This window comes from Canis lupus, chromosome 26, assembly GCF_003254725.2.
Source record: "Canis lupus dingo isolate Sandy chromosome 26, ASM325472v2, whole genome shotgun sequence".
In the NCBI taxonomy this organism is placed as follows: Eukaryota; Metazoa; Chordata; class Mammalia; order Carnivora; family Canidae; genus Canis; species Canis lupus.
The window spans coordinates 37,463,931-37,482,700 of record NC_064268.1 but is presented as its reverse complement, the minus strand read 5'-3'; the positions used below and the strand labels follow the sequence as shown (position 1 = coordinate 37,482,700).

Below are 18,770 nucleotides of genomic sequence, written 5' to 3'. Positions count from 1 at the left end.
TCTGGGTATCCCACATGTGTGTGGTTTCTATAGTAGGTGCCATATCAAATCCCCCATCCAGTCCTCCCCTGCGCCCCGGGAGCGAGGTCACCACGCTAAGCCGCCACACGCCGCCGCTCCGCCCTGTGTTCGCACATCGGGATTTCTGCGAGGCTCGGAAACGCGAGCGGCCGGCGGGGGACGACCTCCGTGGCCCTCGGGGCAGACACCTGCAGGGACCTAAGGGCGGGTGGACATCGGGAGGCACGACAAAGCCGGCGGTAAGGACGCTCAGTGCCGAAGTGCGCAGGACACCGGGACAAGAGCGCACGGGGAGGTCACTCTTTTGCTGCCCTGCAGACCGGGGACGGGCCTGAGGGATGTTGAAAGCGTCGCAAAGGAAAGATAATTGTGTTGTCCTCAGCTGGCGATCGCGCCGCTGGCGGGAGCGGCTGGTTTCGGGGCCGGGAACGGGCCACCCGCTGCCACTAGCGAAGGCTGGTGCCAGGCCGCGGTCTTTCCGCGCACGCCCGGGGGCTTGCCGTGGCTTCGGCTGAGCACCGTGGGGAGTGTCACCGCGTAGGCAGAACAGGAGCCAGCGGGCTTGCCAAGTGCCAGATGAGCGCACTTCTCGGCGGCCGAGAGCTTACACCACCGGCGTCTGACATGTTCCCTCAACCCCCTGCGTCCCCGGCCTTGCCAACGTTGCTGCTTCTGCGTCCTGGGACGCTACGAGCTTGGAGTCCGAGTCTCAGTCCTCCGAGCCGTTGCTTCGGTGCAAAGTAACCCTGGCCATTAACAGACAAACAGACACCTGGAGGAAAACACGAGGGGACGCGTAGTGAGGTTTTACTTATCACGGATTCTGGAACGACCGTGTTGCCCGTGAACGGCATGCCGCGCCGGGGTTGGGAACGGGGCCGTGGAAGATGCGCGCGATATTCCGTGACGTTTTGTATAATAGCGCGCGATGCTTTGCAGTCCCGGCCTCTGCCACCTGAAACTCAGCACTTGTCCCACGAGAAGTTTTGGGGTGCGCGGCACCGGGGCTAGCAGCCCGTGAGCGTGGTTTGGGGACTTACTGTCCATGCTGTGCAAAGACAACAGGGAACCAACTACACGTCTGTTCTGAAGTCCCCAAGAGAAGCGTCCTGAGGATGCAATGGCCGCGAGGCAGCGTGAGACTGTTCCACACCTCGGGCGGGTCTGGCGCAGACTCCGCAAGGTCGCTCTCCGGGGCCGGCCGGCGCGGGCGCACAGTGTGCCCGCAGGAGCAGCGCTCGCCCCAACCCGCCCCAACCCGCCCCACAGTCTTTGGGAAAACAGCTCCGGCGTGGGGGGTCGGGGGGGACGTGCTTATTTCCCTAACCGCGAGGCCAGAACCAGTTGCCGTGGAAACAGTCGGCTCTCAGCTTCGCGGGACCCCCACCCAGATAAGGACGAGGGCGGGCAGGCGGCGGGGCTGTGAAAGCAGCGGAGGCTTTAAGGAGAGGCAGCGACGGGCGCGCGGGAGCAGGTGCTCCGAGGCGCCGGGTCGGGGGCAGGACGGGGACGGGCGGCCAGGCTGGGCTCGGACGCCGCTCGCAGCACCGCACGGACGTTTTTCGGGTGAAATCTGCCCCTGGGATCAGGGGTCGCCTGGGACTTGCCCCGACGAGCCTCGTGCATCGTCACCCTTACTGGAAACAGTCAAGTCGGCGGCAGCTCCGTATTAGCGTGCTCTGGAAGCTTCGGGTGTCTCCATGTCCTTTTCTTCCCTCTTTGATCCCGTTTAATGCCTTGATCGTTAGGAGCCCCCCAGAGTCGGGGAAACAGCAGGATGACCTGGTCTTACTAGGGAGCGACCTAAGGGCCCTAACATGCTACTGCTCTCTAACGCGTTCTGACGAGTGCCGCCAACGCGCCCCGCGGACCGACCGGATGCCCCGGGCCCGTCCACGTGTGCGCCGGGTAACCGTCAGCAATCTCCCCAAAACGTGGGGGTAAAACCAGCTTGTAAGCCTCAGTTTTTGTCAAAGGATTTCCGCCAAGCGACCGGAAGACGGTACCAAGAAAGCTCTTCCCTCCTTCGGCACCTGTTATTTTCATAGGATCGTGGCGCGGGATGAGGATTTAGAACCTGTAACGCGGGCAGCCGACCGCAAGGATCCCCCAGAGCGTGGGTCTTCACTCCTCTCAGAAGAGACGCCTGTAAACATCGGGGTCCTGAGTTCGAGCGCTAAAGAAGTCCCCAATTTATGTTAATTTCCTTAAAATCATTTTTTTTTTTTTTGTCTGAGATGCTTTGGGCACCTTCACGACTCCTTATTTTTCTTTTTCTTTTTTCTTTTTTTTTTTTGGAAGATTTTATTTATTCATTCATTTTTCAAAATGAATTCATTTATTCATTTATTCAAAATTTATTTATTCAGAGAGAGAGGCAGAGACAATGCTTGGACAGATTAGGTAACTTGACCAAGGTCACATGGATAGGTAAGTCCGAACCAGAATTCAAACCCTAATTTTTCTGACTCCAGAGGTGCCTCTCAGGATGAAAAAACATATTTCCCCAGGGAAATCCTGCTTAGATGTAACTGCTGAAATTTGTCACCAGCAAACTCTGGATTTATTGCTCGCCAAAACTATATTTGAAACTGAGCTCCCAGGCTCGATGACTTCTCCACCTCTAGAGCCCAAGGGAACATTCGGTTCGTTTCAGGTGAAGTGGCATGAGACCGAGTCTGTGATGCTCTCACACAAAAAGGCGTGACTCCTGAACGGCGAAGGTTCAAACCCCACCCCGGCCCGTGAGGACAACCGTGCGTGGAAAACGGGCCTTTCAGCACCGGTTCTGTGGTCGCTTTGGGCAGCGAGGACCCAGCGAAGCTGGCTTCGGGCCCCGCCGGGCCAGGCCCCGTCTAATGTTAGGAGCTGAGCTGGTGCAGAAAATTTGCCCTTCTTGGAATTCAGCACAAAAGATTAAAAAAAAAAAAAAGCACCATGGGGGTGTTGAATTGCTGTACTGCCTGCTTGGAATGGAAATGAAAACTTCAGGGGCGCCTGGGTGGCTCAGGCGGTGAAGCATCTCCCTTTAGCTCAGGTTCTGATCCCCAGGTCCTGGGATCGAGTCCCCTGTGGGGTCAGGCGCTCAGCGGGGAACCTGCGTCTACCTCTCTGTCTGCCCCCCCACCCGTATTCTCTCTCTCTCTCTCTCTCAAATAAATTAATAAAATATTTTAAAATATTTTATTATTATTATAATAATAAAATAAAATTTATATATAAAATAAATATATATTTATTTTTATATATAAGATATATATAATATATATATTTTATATATTTTATATATAATATATTTATATTTATATATAAAATAAATATTATATATAAATATTTAAAATATTTATGTATCTAAAAATAGATACATAAATAAAAAGGGAAAGGAAGCAACCATGAATCAATCAAGCGCAGCTAGTGTCCCCTGATGCGGGGCTTAAATACTTACGTAAATCAAGTCGACTTCCTAATTCCAACGGTCTCTGAACTGAAATTCTTCCTGCCTAGTGGCAAATCAGGAAATCAGCAATCCCCGCTGACCGGCTTCCAGCAGCAAAACTTCTAGAAGGAGGTTGAGGCTTTGAGCACCAGCCAGCAAAGTGAGCAGCGTTTTACCATTGACCCCGGTATTTAGTGAGCTGATGGTGGAGGCCGAGTGGGCGCCAGGAGGTGCCCCTTGTACTAGCAACACGCGTACTGCGGCAGCCCGGGCCAGGGCCGCCCCTAAGCGGGCGGAAGCAGGGCGTCTGGGCTGGAGGCAGGCTGGAGGGCTGCCTGGAGGGGGCTTCGGGGGCTCGGCTCTACAGCACCCGGAGCGCGGGAAGGACAGGAGCACGTGGTGTCCAGGCTGCGGCCTGTCGCCCCACCGTCGCCCGCCCGCCTGTGCGTCTCATCGGCCGCAGCCCCCGGAAAGCAGAGCCCAAGGGGATTGGGCAGGAACCCGGGGCCCGAGCGGAGCAGAGGAGGGAAGGGGCGGCTGGAGGGGAGCGGGAGTGGCAGCCGGTGTCTTCATGTTTCACGAGCGAGCAAGCGAGGAGGGAGGAAGCTGACGGACGGTCGTGTCCACGTGCACCCTCCTGTCTCTCCGAACGATGCTCCGGGGGTGTCGGCACAGAGGGAAGCGTCGGCCACGGGCACCGAGCGCAGAGCCTCCGCGTCCCGTGAGCAGAAACCCACGTAATGGTGTGACGACTCGGAGGCCAGTCGCCAGACAACATGGACCAGGGATTTCCAAAGCAGAAAACACACGGACGAAGAATGGTTAGTCTCATCGGCTCACGCTCGTGCACGTTAAACCCAAGTAAGGTGGGTCTTTCCTGCTGAATCATCAAGAAACATAGCTAACGCCTCACGCGGAAGGGCCAGCGGGGTCTTTGACACGCTCTTAGGGTCAACTGGCGCAGCCTTTCTGAAAACCAACTTAATGGTGATTCTGCTTCCGATATTCCGTCTTAAGGAAACGCTCCAAAACACAGATAAAGATGAATGCACATCTTTTTTATCTTTTTCATAATAGACCGAAAAAGGAAACAGACGTCCCACGTGACTGCAAGTGTCGAGTGAATCACACAAAGTCCATCCCATCACATTTTGTAGGGGCATTAAAAATCCTGTTCCCGGGACGTCCGGGGGGCTCCATGGTGGAGCGTCTGCCTCAGGCTCAGGCCGTGACCCCGGGGTCCTGGGATCGAGTCCCGCATCGCGGTCCCCGCAGGGAGCCTGCTTCTCCCTCTGCCTGTGTCTCTGCCTCTCTCTGTGTGTCTCTCATGGATAAATAAATAAAATCTTAAAAAAAAAATCTGTTCACAAAGACATTCTTGACCTAAGGTGAGCAGAAATGCAATATGAGAAATCACATGTGTATCAGCACGACCATGTTCAAAGAATAAAGTCAGGAAAATGTTGAAGAAAAAATATCAAAATGTCAGTAATAGTTGCTTTTTCTCTGGACAATGAGATTTATGGTGATTATTTCCCCCTTTTGCCTCTTTATGGCTGTGTGTTCTCTCCAAATATTCTAAGATGAGGAGGCATTCGTTAATATTTATTGGATGCCCACATTGTCCCAGTCACTGTTGGGAGGACCTGGACCCACAGAGCTCTTGAGGCACAGCCCCTGCCTCCATTTGCTTCCGACCTAGTGATTTTTTTCTTTAAAAAGATTTTATTTTAAAAAAAGATTTTATTTTAAAAAAATATTTTATTTATTCGTGGAAGAGAGAGAGAGAGCAGGGAAAGACGCAGAGGGAGGGGGACAAGTAGACTCACACTGAGCACAGGGCAGGATTCGGACCCTGGGATATGACCCGAGCCGAAACCAAGAGTCGGATGCTTAACCGATGGAGCCACCCGGGGGGAGCCTCTCTAAGTGATTTATTTTTATCTTGTAACTTGAAAAACTAGAGAAGAAGAAGCTCTTGTTTGTAGGTCCAAAGCCCTGTGCAAGGTAAACCAACAGAGCTTTCAGAAAAAGTGAATAAGCAAAATATCTTCAAGGCTCTGGAGGAGCTAACGCGCCCTTAAGTAGGACACAAACGTGCTGACTACAGATGGGGAAAAAAATGGCACATTGTATTGAACCAAAATCCCAAATTAAGTTCTGTTCACGCATCCCGTGATTGAGAGTGACAGTGCAGGCCCCCGAGAAGGTAGCGTACAGTTCGCATGCAAGACCCCGTCCAGAATATGTAAAGAGCTCCTCCGTGGCAATAAGAACAAGGCAGACAAGCGGGGGAACAGTGAGCAAAGACCTGAACGGGCAGTCGCAGAAGGACACCAGGTCAGCAGGCAAGGATTCCCGACAGTAGTCCCCATGCAACGCAGACCACGCCCCGAGTGGCATCGCTGCACCCCCGGGTCAGGCACAGAGGTAGCGGCCAACACGGACGTAGGGGTGGGGCAAGCGGCCCCCCGTGCTGTGGGTGGGAGTGAGATTGGCACACCCACTGGAGAAGACACCTGGCGGGGTCCGGGAGAGCCGGGCGGGGACGTTCCAGCACCGGCACCCCCGACCCACACCTGGTATGTCCCTTACCTTACATCTGTCACCGCCAAGACCTCAGCCCGCCCAGCCGTCCATCGCCAGCGGAGGGAGCAGGAACGGGCAGCACGTTCGTGCCCGCGGCTCGGTCCCACGCGGCGTGGGCGACGGGCTCCCCACCGAGCGAAAGGAGCCAACGCAGGCGCGCACCGTGTTGCTCGGTCTCCGCGGTGCTGGAGGACGACTGCGCTAAGCTGTGGGCTGGAATCCAGGGCAGGGACCCCCTGGGCGGGAGGGCAGGGCGGCGGGCCCGGGGGGCTTCCGGGGTTCTGGTCTCCCCACCGGTGGCTGCCCCGGTGTGCTGTTCACGCGGATTCACCAGCGCATACTTTCGGGTATGAAAATCAAGAACTGGGAGACGCGTGTTCATGACCCTACGTGTGTAGCCGTGACACGTACACATACATGCACACGCGTGTATACAATCCCAGAGCGGTGTGCATGCATGTGCCTTCACCCCCACACACGCATGTGTATGCATCCAGCTGTAACCCCCCAGCTGCCGTGTTATCTCCCTTCTCACCTGACTCCGGTAGCTGTTGGCCCACTTCCTCCCCGGACCCTTTATCTGTAGCTGGAATAATGGTCTTGAAGCACAGGCTGGGCCGTGTCTGTCTCTGGCTCGTGACCAGTCGCAACTACCCACGTCAATCAGAATAAAATCCTCGGAGGAGGCGTAGATCCCTGACGGCTGATGTCAGACGGTCTCACCACCCAGACCTGTCGCTTTTATCTCTTTATCCTGCTTCATGTGTCCTGGTGGTTCTCCTCACCAGCTGACATACCCTTGACGCGGTTGTGGGCTCACAGCCGGCCTCCCCGTCGCTAGTGTGTTGGCCGCGTGGGACCGGGGACCCGGGCTTGCGGCTTCGTGTCTCTGCCGGCACAGCACGACGTAGGCAATGAGTGAAGGAAGGAAGGAGAGCAGCACCGAAGAATATAGGAAACAGCAGAACGTATATGTTCCACTTTCTTTTATGGGTTAAAACAAAACACAAAAAACAAAAAAAACAAAAACAAAAAAAGAAATTACTTACTTGATGTGCTTCAGGCCTGTTTCTCTCTCCCTCTCTCCCTGTTTTCTCCCCCATAACCCCACATGACACGTCCATGCAATGTCATTATATAATCCCAGTGGTTCAGAATTAAATGAGGGTGACATCCAGGTAGAGACCCATTATGCTGGAATTCAGGATTTTTAACTGAGCCTTGTTTTGTGGATACATGGCCCTTTTGAATACTAAAAACCCTATCATTTTTCTTGCTAAAAGTATCTGTGTTTGGGACCTAGGGATGCTCCCTTCAGCATTCTGGCTAAGAAAAATTTTCAAACATGGGAACTTGGGTGGCTCAGCGGTTGAGCATCTGCCTTCGGCCCAGGGCATGACCTCAGGGTCCTGGGATCGAGTCCCGCATCGGGCTCCCTGCATGGAGCCTGCTTCTCCCTCTGCCTGTGTCTCTGCCTCTCTCCCTCTGTGTCTGTCATGAATCAATAAATAAAATCTTTAAAAAACTCTTTTTCAAACAAAATAACACCATTTTGTTAGGCTTTACAACAATTCAAAACTTTTCAGACCCTGAGGATGAATTGTTCGTAAGGGCCTGTGTCCAGAAATTGAGGTTGTCTCCATCAGAACGCATACCTCCCTGTCCTCAGGATGAACCGGGGGGCTCCGGGAGCAGGCAAGGGTGTTCACAGTTCATTTCTGTGTCTGTATAGACTGGCCAGTTACCTTTTCACAGAGCCACCCAGTGGGGTGTGCCCCTTGGCAGGCGTCTAAAAACCGACAAAATGTGCAAATGTTGGCACAGGGAGGGAGAAGTCCAGTTTGGTTGTCAACCTGCTTGGCCCTTCAATTCAAGTTTTTTTTAAAAAAAAAAAAGAGTTTCAGGCCGTTTTGGTTACACATAGCTGACGACACAGTTTTGTTGCTTTGTTTTTTAGTTGGAAAAATGAGAAACCGCGATAAGGCCGCGAGTACACAAAATGTACTCAGCTGCTAGCGAGACTCTCCTTCCCCTCCTCCCTCTGGGAAAGCAATAAGCATAACATCGAGCCGTAACTGTAACTGCAGATCAAATAATAAAATGAATCCCAAGAGACACTGAGTATGACAAGGCCAGTGTCAGATCATTCGCTCATCAAGTAGTCCAATCTTTCAATAAGGCAGGCCGGGATGGCTAGGGGAACAATGATGCTTTTAGGTCGGAGTGAGTGCGAAACAACCGCTCCTGTCAGAGGAGAAGGCAATGCCAAGGTTCATGTTGGAGTCAGACTTACAGCTCAGGAGGGCAGAGCACGGAGTAATGAGGATACGCATGTGGCTCCAGTGTGGGGATTCTGGTTTCACTGGTTGCATGACTTGGAAGAGCTGTGTAACCCAGGGCGAGTTCGTTAACCTCTCTGAATATCAGCTTCCCGGGGGTGTAACATGAGGATGGTAAAAACACCTAATCTGCGGGGCTTTTGTGACGATCCAGTGAGGTCTTGGTTCCAAAAATATTTTATTTTATTTTTAAAGATTTTATTTATTTATTCATGACAGAGAGAGAGAGAGGCAGAGACACAGGCAGAGGGAGAAGCAGGCTCCATGCAGGAGCCCGATGTGGGACTCGATCCCGGGTCTCCAGGATCACGCCCTGGGCTGAAGGAGGCGCTAAACCTCTGAGCCATCTGGGCTGCCCCCCAAAAATATTTTATAGCCACGAATACGCTTTGATAATGTATAGGATTATTAGTGTGCTTGAATAATTCCTTAAATACCTCTTACTTCCTCCCTCCCTCCTACAGTCACGTCCGCAGGGTTTAGCTGAAGTACTCCCATCCCTGCGGCCTGCGTATCCCTACTGTTGTAGATGAGGATGGATTTCAGTAATTAAATGAAAAAGTTGTCTATGTTTCCTATCTGAACCATCCTGCCTAAGGCTTCAGAATAGAACGATGGCCTTCTCTGAAACCCAGATTATTAATGCTGCACATATATAAACAAGCGATGCCCTGGCGCCCCTGAGGGTAGGAAGCCAGATGAAGATTGAAAAGTGAGGAAAATCTCCTCCTTCCCCGTCCCAGATGGAACAACTGTTTTCTTCTCCTGGGATAGGAAAGGTGGCTACGTGGTGAACACATACCCTGCGCCAAGCACTGCGCTAAGCTTTATTGGACGTGACCCTCACAGCATCCTGTGCCGTGATTGCCGCCTACAGACACGAAGACTATAATTAGAATAAGTAGCTGAACCTGGGTCACATGGCAGAGTCAGGATTTGAACCCAAACCTGCCTAATTCCTTTCCTGGTCTTTTTCTGTTTGTGAGCTGATTGATGATTTACCTCCTCTCTTTGAACCAACTTTGTGTACCTGTGCTTGCCCTTCTGTCCCTTTATCCTTTCATTTTTTTGATGCCAGTAATGAGTAGGGCAGAGGCTTATGACAGAGATGTCTAAGGTGCGGCCGCCATGCTTAAGGAATTGTGATCCCCTGCAGGAAAGGGGACAGGCGGACAAATCCCTATACGACTTGGAGGAATTGCAGAGGCCCGTAGGGGATGGAGCGTTAGCCTCCTTGCCTGGAACGTGCAAGTAGCGCTCTGTCTACTTTACTCAGCTGTTGTCAGGGTAGAGTGACACGCCTTTATCAAGGGTCTGGCAAAGACCCTGACTCCTAGTTGAAACGCTCAGTACATGGACCCATAATGTTGCCAGGATAATAACTGGGATCCCAGGCTGGCAAAGCAACTTGGTGTCAGATCTCGAGAGCCTCAAATGCCAGTCTAAAGAGTTCGGACCTTCAGCTTGATAAAAACAGTTGTGTCAGGGTCAGTAATCGTTCTGAAAAGGAATGAGAGCAGATGCTCTTTCGCACCACCTTTCAAAATTCATCGTGAATGAGGTAGAGTTAAGGGGCACAGTTGGAACTGGTTTAGAGGACTTTTTATATTTGATGCACTAAAAGGAAAGATGATGTTTTCAAGTTTTTAATGCCCTGTACTTTTTCTCCCACAGTAATTAGTGAATGCCAAAGACGGCAACTGGAGTCTGTGAGCTACTCCTCCCGCTATGCTCTGGGCCTCTTTTATGAAGCTGGCACGAAGATTGATGTCCCTTGGGCTGGGCAGTACATCACCAGTAATCCCTGCATACGCTTCATCTCCATTGATAATAAGAAACGCAATATAGGTCAGTACCCCCATTATTCCCCTTAAATACAGTAACAATGGTGGGTGTAGATCATGAAAAATGCTGTTTAATTGAGTGTTGCCATTCTGAACAGAGCAAGCATTTAACTCCAAGCCACAGGGGATAAAATTTAATGTCACATTTGGCCAATAACAAAATACACAGTGAAACCAGCAAAGTTTTTCGGAAAATCATTCCCCACATGGTTTGTATTACTGAGTTCATGAATATAGTGTCAGAAGTTTTAAGATTTCAAAATGGCCCCAGTTCTATCGCTTTAATCTGGGCCCATCTATATGCAGAAGGATCTCTCCTCCTTTGTGGCTTGGTGGAGTTTGTTTGGCTTCGTTTCTGAAATGTGCTAAGTGCTGCTCTTTCCACTTCCCAGGCTGGAAATAAAAAGCGAATTGTACTATGTTATGAGAATCCTCCACTTCAATATAATCTTATTTATTTAATTTTCATCTCAAAGACTACATAAAAACACTTTCGTGTACAATATAACAGAAATGATAGGTAAAATGTTTCATAAGAGGTTCACTAGAATGGGCTAAAACCTACACGCCACCCTTTTTTGTTGAAGGCAGTCATTAAAATTAGATTTGAATCCCAAGAATAAACATAGCGCTCGTCTTTGGAGCAAAGGAGAAAGTGTATTCTTCTTCGCAGGATTAGAACAATCCCTGAGATGACTGCTTTTTGAAGAATAAATGGTAATGATGGAAAACGACTAGATTCTTGAAGGGAGTCGTCATCTCAATTTGTTACGGCGTTTTATGGCGCAGTGACGGTTTCTCCAAGCCGTTAGTTAGAAGTCTTTCTTGATAAAATCACCAACTAACGTCTTTTGGCCTGCCAGAGCTTTATAATGATAGAATTGGGCTGGAGTATGGTTTTTATATCAGAGCACATGATCTTAGAAAAATGTTTCTTTTATAACTTAAAACTCCCTCGGGGCTAGATTGTTTATGTTCACATGATACCGCATATATGTACAATCAGCAGTTCGTGAAACGCCCTGTAACAGCAATGGACTAACCATTTTTAACTCTACAACTGCTTGGTTCTGACAAAAGAATAGCCAGTCCTTGATAGGTGTGATATCTGTTAGGGTGAAGTCAGTCGTGTATACCACAAAAACCAATTTAAACTTGTTTAAACAACATAAGGTCATTTGTTATATTACCTACTGTGGACTGCGGCGCATCCCTCCAAAACTCCTGGGCCGAAGCCCTGTTCCAGGATAACTGGCGGCCTTACCAAATGAGCGCGAGAGAGTTCTCTCCTGTGCGTTTACCAAAGGAACATCATGTGAGGTCACACGAGGGTGGCGAGAAGGCGGGAAGGCAGGCGGTCTGCAAGCCAGGAAGAGAGGCTTTACCAGAAACCAATCGCCGGACACCTTGGTCTTGATCTCCCCAGCCTCTGGAGCTACGAGAAATCGATTTCTGTTGCTTACGCCATGCCGCCTGTTGGACTGCATTTTGTTATGCCAGTCCAGGCCGACCGACACCTTATCTAAGAGGAGGAAAGTTGGGGAGATGTCGGGAATGACCGATTCAGGACCTGAGCAGTACCTTCTAGGGCCTAGAATTGCCCTTTTCTGCTCTCTTCCACTCTTGAGGTGGACCTTCTCTTCCAGGAGGATTGGGAGCAAGATGGCACTAACCGTTAGAATTACGTGCAGACCCAACGACGTGCTCAGGAAGAAGAGGGACCATTACGTTTCTGTTTCTAGGAATCAGGGATTTCTCTCCAGAGCCCCCTCAGTTGGCCTCACCTTGTATGTCATCGGTCAGATTTGGGTTGCTTGACCGGTCTGAAATCCATCATTCGCTGGCAAGGGTGATGGGACTGCCACGATGAACTCGACAGATCAAGGTTTACTCCTAGAATCGGCGTTAGGATCATCTCCCTTTACCCATATGAGGGGTAGACTCCTGAATGAAATAGGAGGGTTTTGTCTGGAGGAGAGAAGGGAGTAAGTAGCGGACGCCAGGTCGGCCATACGAGACACCCATTATTTTCAAGTAGAGTCACATCGTAGGTAGGAGGTGAAGCTCTAAAGTTGACACGTAAGGAGAAGAATCGTGTAGATTCAAAATTATCTTTGAAGATCCTTTAAAACTACATGACGTTTTGGAGACGGAGCTACCTTTCAGTAAGCTCAGGATAGCCGTCTTTCCAACATCCAGTGGATTTCAGTTTCTTTGGGTGAGGCCGGATGAAATAGTCGGCTCGCATTTATAGGACGGAGTGATCTTTCCTACTGTGAGAGACGCACAGAAAGAAAGAAAGAGCCGTCGCCGTTCTCTCCTAACAGGTGAAATCACTGCACAAATGGAGTGGGGTGGTGGGTGATAGCACCCACAGTTGTGCAAATGCAAAAGAGCACAACATAAAGTCAAACATATTTTAATTTCTCACATGATTGGCAGCCTCTGAAATAAGAGAGACAATTTTTTTAAAATTTTTATTTAGTTTTTATTTCATTTTATTTTATGGTATTAACAACCACACAGTTTGAAAGCAGGAGGGCTGAGTGGATTGGAAACCATGTTTTTGCTACAGCTCATGGCAGTGCCTCTTCAGACAGCAAAGAAATGCCTGCCTTTCTTTGCCAGTTTTATGGAAAATTAATCTTGGATTATGTGAGTTTTAAGTTATGGGAGGCCTGCAGCAATGGCATCCCCTAACATAAAATCTAACTGCCTTGCATTTAAACTACTTTTTTTTTTTCCTCCTCACTATCTGGGGCCAGGGTGCTAAGTGTGTCTAGTTGAATTCACACAATATAAATGTCCAAATAGTAAGACTCCACTGTATTTTATTGGCATTAATATTTAAGCAGACCGGTAAGAGGTGTCTCTTTATGTTACTAACACTACCCCACACCCACCCTGTCCTTGGAGTGTTTGATTGAATCTAGAATTAATACTGTAAATACACACACTCAACTAATGAGGGAGAGCGTTTCTGCTCTGTCGAGGTAAAGCAGCAACAACATCAAAAGTAGCCGGGTTGAGTCCACAAGACCCAGCTGTGTTGTTAGGTCTTGGAGAGAGCCAGAGGATGAAGGATTAGTGGCCCAGACCAGACAAAGGTCAAGGAGTAATCATGTGTCAGGTGTTGGGGGAACCTAGTACCTGCAGAGAGCCGCCCCGAGAACCAGAACCTCCTTGGCAGAGGGGCTAAACTCTAAGGCCTGATAGACCAGCTTCAGGACCTTTGTTAGAGGTAAGAGCCACTGTACCCAGGTCTGTGTTCCCCAAAATGCATTCAAGGAACACCAATTCCTTTTTTTTTTGGAGGGAGGGGGAGAACACCAATTCCTTGATATGCTCCTTGGGAAGGACTCTGTCATCATGTACTTTTGCAAAATGCTACCGACTTTACGTCTCCTTTAGAGAGTTTCAGGTCATATTGCCCTATTAGAAGACATTCCTATATATATATATATATATATATATAAACACCACCTTTCCTCTTCATTTAATCTAGAATTTCCCAAATGTATTTGACCAGGGGATCAATTTTATTTGAGCACCATACCTGCTAATATCTGACGGAAACGGTTCCCCTGGACACCCTTGAGAAACCCTGACCTGACATCACCGTTTGTGCTTCAGCCCTGAAAAGGAATCCTAGGCCAATAAAGGGGTGTGGGGTGAGGAGTGGGGTGGCCAAGGCTGAGCTGGAAGCCATCTGGAGAAAAAATACGGATTTTTTTTTTTTTCAAGAGATGGAAGAAGCTTAGAGCCAACCTGGAGCCCACCAAGAGCCTCATTAGGACAAAAGATCCTTCTATCACTCAAGAATTCCAAGGGATTTAGGGACTCTGTGTTGGGAACCAGGATCAGAGACCAAATGTTAAAACAAAAGAGGTTTTCAGTGCTCTTACCACTTGGGAAATTATAAAGGTTTCAGGGGCGCTGTGCCAGGAACCAAGGGGAGAGACTAGTTCATCTATATTCTATTATTTCACGCCTCCCAAGGTCTCGGAGATCCCTCTCAAGACCTTATATTTGGAATTAGAATGGCCAGGAGTAACGTCTTAGATTCAGCTCGGTTCTACCTCTTTATAGCTGTGTGATCTTGGATGAATTACGTAAACTATCTGTTTACCGATCAATATGACGAGGAAACAATACCAACCCCAAGGATTTGGGGATGAAATGGCTTGAACGTATGAGGAGCTTCGTATAGCACCTAGCAAGCGACGGGCCAGTATCTGTGGTCCCTGTTATCACGACCAACAATGCCACTCTTGCACTTGGATATCCTATTTTCCAAAGCTGAAGGCATAAATATAAAAAGCCTGACTTTAGTGACTCCAACCCGCTGAAATCACTGCGGAGAGGAGGCAGGGTGGCCCTAATGAGTAAGACATATATGTGACCCTAAAAATGGTTGGTCACAATTTTAGCATCCTTCCCTGTTCGCCATCTGGAAGAGTATTAATGATAGTAAAGTGGCCAATAGACAGCAACCCGGGGAGATTAACGTAATCTGCAATTCTAGAAATGCGGCGGCCAATGACCAGAGTAACATGGCTTCCGGTGACTCATCCAAGGAATCCGTTCAGTTCATCCCAAGACGAAAACAAGCAAATGAATAAACTTTTCATCATACGGGATTTACACCTGCCGGTACCTTATTGTTGGGGATCCCTGAGCAACAAACACGGTGTAATGCATTCTGCCTCTAATAACTGTTTTACAAAAGACACACAAATGTGCCTCACAGAACTGTTTATTACATCAGCTCCTTATAGGAAAAAAACGGGAGCATGACACGAAATCCTATAAATAATTGGGATGAGCCTGGGGCCTTAAATCCATCTTGGGTTCACTTAGGGGGGTTTGTGACTGTTCCAGTTAAGCAGGGAGCCGTGCAATCGACAGCCCAAGGTGGTCTGCTTCAGGATGCAAACAAGTGAGGGAGCGTTTGCCCTTAAACTTGTAAGAAATGTACTTAGGAGAGGTAGCAATTGTTTTTTTTTTGTTGTTTTTGTTTTTTAAGATTTGTTTAGGGGAAAAAAAAAGATTTGTTTAGGGGTGCCGGGGTGGCTCAGTCGGTTAGGCGTTTGCCTTCAGATCAGGTCATGATCTCGGGGTCCTGGGATCGAGTCCTGCATCGGGCTCCCTCTCCCTATGCGCCTCCCCCTACTTGTGTGCTTCTCTCTCTCTCTGTCTCTCTGCCAAATAAATAAGTAAAATCTGTTTGGGATTTTATTTATTTATTTTAGAAAGAGCGAGAGAGCATGTGCGTGTGCCAGCAGGGAGGGCGAGGGAGGGGACAGAGGGAGAGAGAGGGGGTCCTCAGGCTGACTCCCAGCTCAGCACAGAACCCAACGTGGGGCTTGATCCCGGGACCCGTGAGGTCGTGACCTGAGCCAAAATCAAGAGTCAGTCGCTCAACCAGCTGAGCCACCCCGGTGCCCTAAGGGAGGGAACGCTTCATAAGGAGATCAAAAAAGGAAGAGGGGAGAAGGAAAGGTCTAGGTAGGAGGGGAAGGAAAGGGGAAAAGGGCTGTAATCACGGAAATGGTCCTGTTTCCCGTTGGGGCTTCTGTTGTCAATACCGGCTCCGGAGCGGCGCTGGCAGGGAAGGCGGCCGTCGTCGTCTCAGAGGAACCTGCGACACCTGACGCCCGACGCCCGGCTGACCCCCAGGAGGGGAAAGATGCACGTGTGTGTGCGCGTGTGCGTACGCGTGGAGCCCAATGTCTGTCTGTGGTCGCGCACGTCAGCGGGCACAGATCACAGCACAGACTGACCTCGCGTCTCGTCCACATTTGCCAGTTCTCGAGACAAAAACGAGAAGGAAGTTCCGCGGAGCCCATCTGTGAGGAGAACACGTGCCCGCAAGGCGACAGCAAGCAGCAGATCCCTTTCAGCCTCGGGCCTCCCCGGAGCGCGAGCCTCAGTGGGAAGGAAGGGTTTACACCCGAGACCGCGTTGCCCCGCCACTCGCCCAGCACGGCGACTCCTGGGAAGAGCAATGCCAGGGGCGGAGGGAGAGTGGAAAAGGAACTGAATATGCATCAAAAACCGACTTTAAAAATGCCCTGTGGAGTCTACTACCGGGAAAAATGCCGTTCGGCCGTTGCTTCCAGAGAAACCGAGCTCCCCGACCCTGGATTTCCACGTTTGCGGAGCAGGTGGTTACGAATATGCGTTCCCTGCCCCGCGTGCCAGGCTCGGGGCCAAGAGCCAAGCGGTCTCGGTGGCCCGTCTCCCGAATCGAAGGTTGTGGCTGGCTCGGGGGAGGAATTCTGAAGAGACACAGAGGCTCTGTTGGCCTAGTGACTTGGGGTCAAGGAACAGCCGTCCTAAATGCACACGGATGCACAGACACAGACAATGTAGAGACCATCAACTCACGCCTGTCCCCAGAGCCGGGGAGGGACGCCTGGGGGGCCCAGGGCGTGACCCCGAGGTCCCGGGATCGAGTCCCACGTCAGGCTCCCTGCATGGAGCCTGCTTCTCCCCCTACCTGGGTCTCTGCCTCTCTCTCTGTCTCTATGATTAAATAGATGGGAATCTTTTTTTAAAAATTAAACACTTAAAAAAAAAAAGAAACGTCAGGCCAGCCTATTATTTCACTTTCTCGTGCGGCTGCCGAGGAGCTCGACGCGGTAAGCCGTGCCGTGTCCGAGGGCGGGCGCCCAGGGAAAGCAAGCCTGGGGCCCGCGGCCTCCCGGCCCTTCTGTGCTGCGGACGGCGGCGGATCACCAGTTCGCACAGCGGCCACGCAAGGAAGCGGGTCCTAAAGCCCGAGAACCTTCAGTTGCTTTGGGTGCCGACCTTCCGCCTTCGTGCCCTGCGCGCCCTGCCCTCTGCGAGCCCAGTTTCCATGGGGCCGTTGGCCTGAAGTCACGGCGACGGGGCCGGGGACGGGGCTGAGGCCTCCGGGGACCCTTGGGTTGGCTGGATGTGGTCCCGACGCCAGGCCCGGGGCGCGGGGCCTGAGTGTGGTTTCCTACGCTCCTGGGGGGACAGGTGGGGACGAGCGTCAGGCGGGGCCCGCGGGTGGAGGAGACAGAGGCTGCCCTGGCCGCTGCCCGCGGCGGGAGGAAAGGCCGGGAGGACGGCGTGCGCGGGCTCCGGCGCGGGGAGGAGCGCAGGGGGGACTCCGCGGGCCGGGCCTGCCTGGGCTGTGCGACCCTCTGCCACCCGGGGCCACGTGCCCAGGTGGGGAGCTCTCGTCTGGCAAAAAAACCCGCTTCCTTAGACGTAATGACACCTAATTTTGGCGACTTGTGCTCCGGTCCCCGTAAAGGGTGGTTCCTTTGTCTGCTGAGCCCCCGGAGGAGGTGGGATGATGCCACCGGGGAAACGGGGAGAGCTAAGCTGCTTTGCCTGATTGAGGAGAAAAGCGGAGCCGTCCCGAGGCGGCGGGGAGGGCGGGGAGCAGGCCGGGGAGGGGAGAGCCGGGCTGAGGCTGAGCTGACCCGCAGGACGGCGGCGTGACGTGGGCGTCTTGGCCGGAAGATTGCTCCCTGCAGCCAGCCCAGCTCTGGCTCGAGCGGCGGCTCCAAGTCCGCGCTTGCTCCTTCCTGGGGACTTGCTGAGGAAGCCCCACAGAGCCCGCGCACCGTTTGGGGTACCGGGGTGGAGCCGATGGGAACCCCGAGATTCCCTCCCCGAGCGGGACCCGGGAGCACAGCGGGCCCACATCTGTTTCGAGAAACCGTATTTTGAATCGAGACAGAACTCGTCATCCTCCCGGCCTCAAATAAAGCGAGTCCAACTTGCCGGCTCCCTCAGACCTGCAACGGGGCGAGCGCGCGGGGTGGGCCGTGGCGAAGGCCCCCTCTGCGGGACTGAGCTGCTTCCGGAGGACCTCGGAGTTGAGTCGAGCCCGGGGTCGCCCGGGGTCTGAAGCTGTGGACACTCGGGGTCGGGAGCCAAGGCTCACGATGACGTGCTGTGCTCTGCTTCCCAGACAAGTGCGTGGTTTGCATCGTTCTGGGGGCGTCTCAAAGCCTCTGCGAGCTGAGAACAGTCTCGTAAGGCTGCGTAGACGCAGCCTGTGGGCCTCAGGCCCGGGAGACAGTGTAGACTGATGAGCCGGGAGAGAGCCTGGCAGGTCTTACCTGCGGCCCGTCCTTGTCTGGGGCTCTGACGACACGGACCCGAAGAGACGCAACCTCCCCTTTGCCCCGAGCTCCCTCAGACGAGACCTCCCCGTCTTCGCCCCTGTCGGGAACCCCACGTGAGGTCCACCCAAGTGTCTCGGGGGCTGAAGAATCGACATGCTGTTTGCAGAGCCTGCTGCTTGCTCCAGAACTAGACGTTCTCTCCCGAGGCGGGAGACGCACCACGGTCCTCGGGCCGGGGCGGGGGGGGTAGTTGCTGTTCGCCCCCTTGGCTCTTACGTGGCACCGCACTAAATCTTCGAGACAGACGCCAACATCGCGGCCCCCGGGCCCAGGGCATGGGCGCTCAGTGGTTTGCCGAGCCCGTCGTCCTGCGCGTAGCTCCCAGATGCCCTCCCCCGGCCCGGGCACTAAGACGTCAGTGACACTGAGA

The 18,770-nt window shown here is 51.9% G+C and overlaps 1 protein-coding gene across 9 annotated transcripts in view; it reads left to right on the top strand.

Moving 5' to 3' along the window:
- Window positions 1-18,770, top strand: part of RNLS (renalase, FAD dependent amine oxidase) — a 273,338-nt gene that overhangs the window by 180,258 nt on the left and 74,310 nt on the right. For all 9 annotated transcript variants that reach the window (XR_007406285.1, XR_007406284.1, XM_049102111.1 and 6 more), the window contains exon 5: window positions 10,060-10,233. Coding sequence is in view for 7 of the 9 variants with exons in the window: in XM_049102111.1 (XP_048958068.1) it covers window positions 10,060-10,233 (174 nt within the window). In the remaining 2 variants the exon portion in view is untranslated. The remainder of the gene's footprint in view (window positions 1-10,059; window positions 10,234-18,770) is intronic.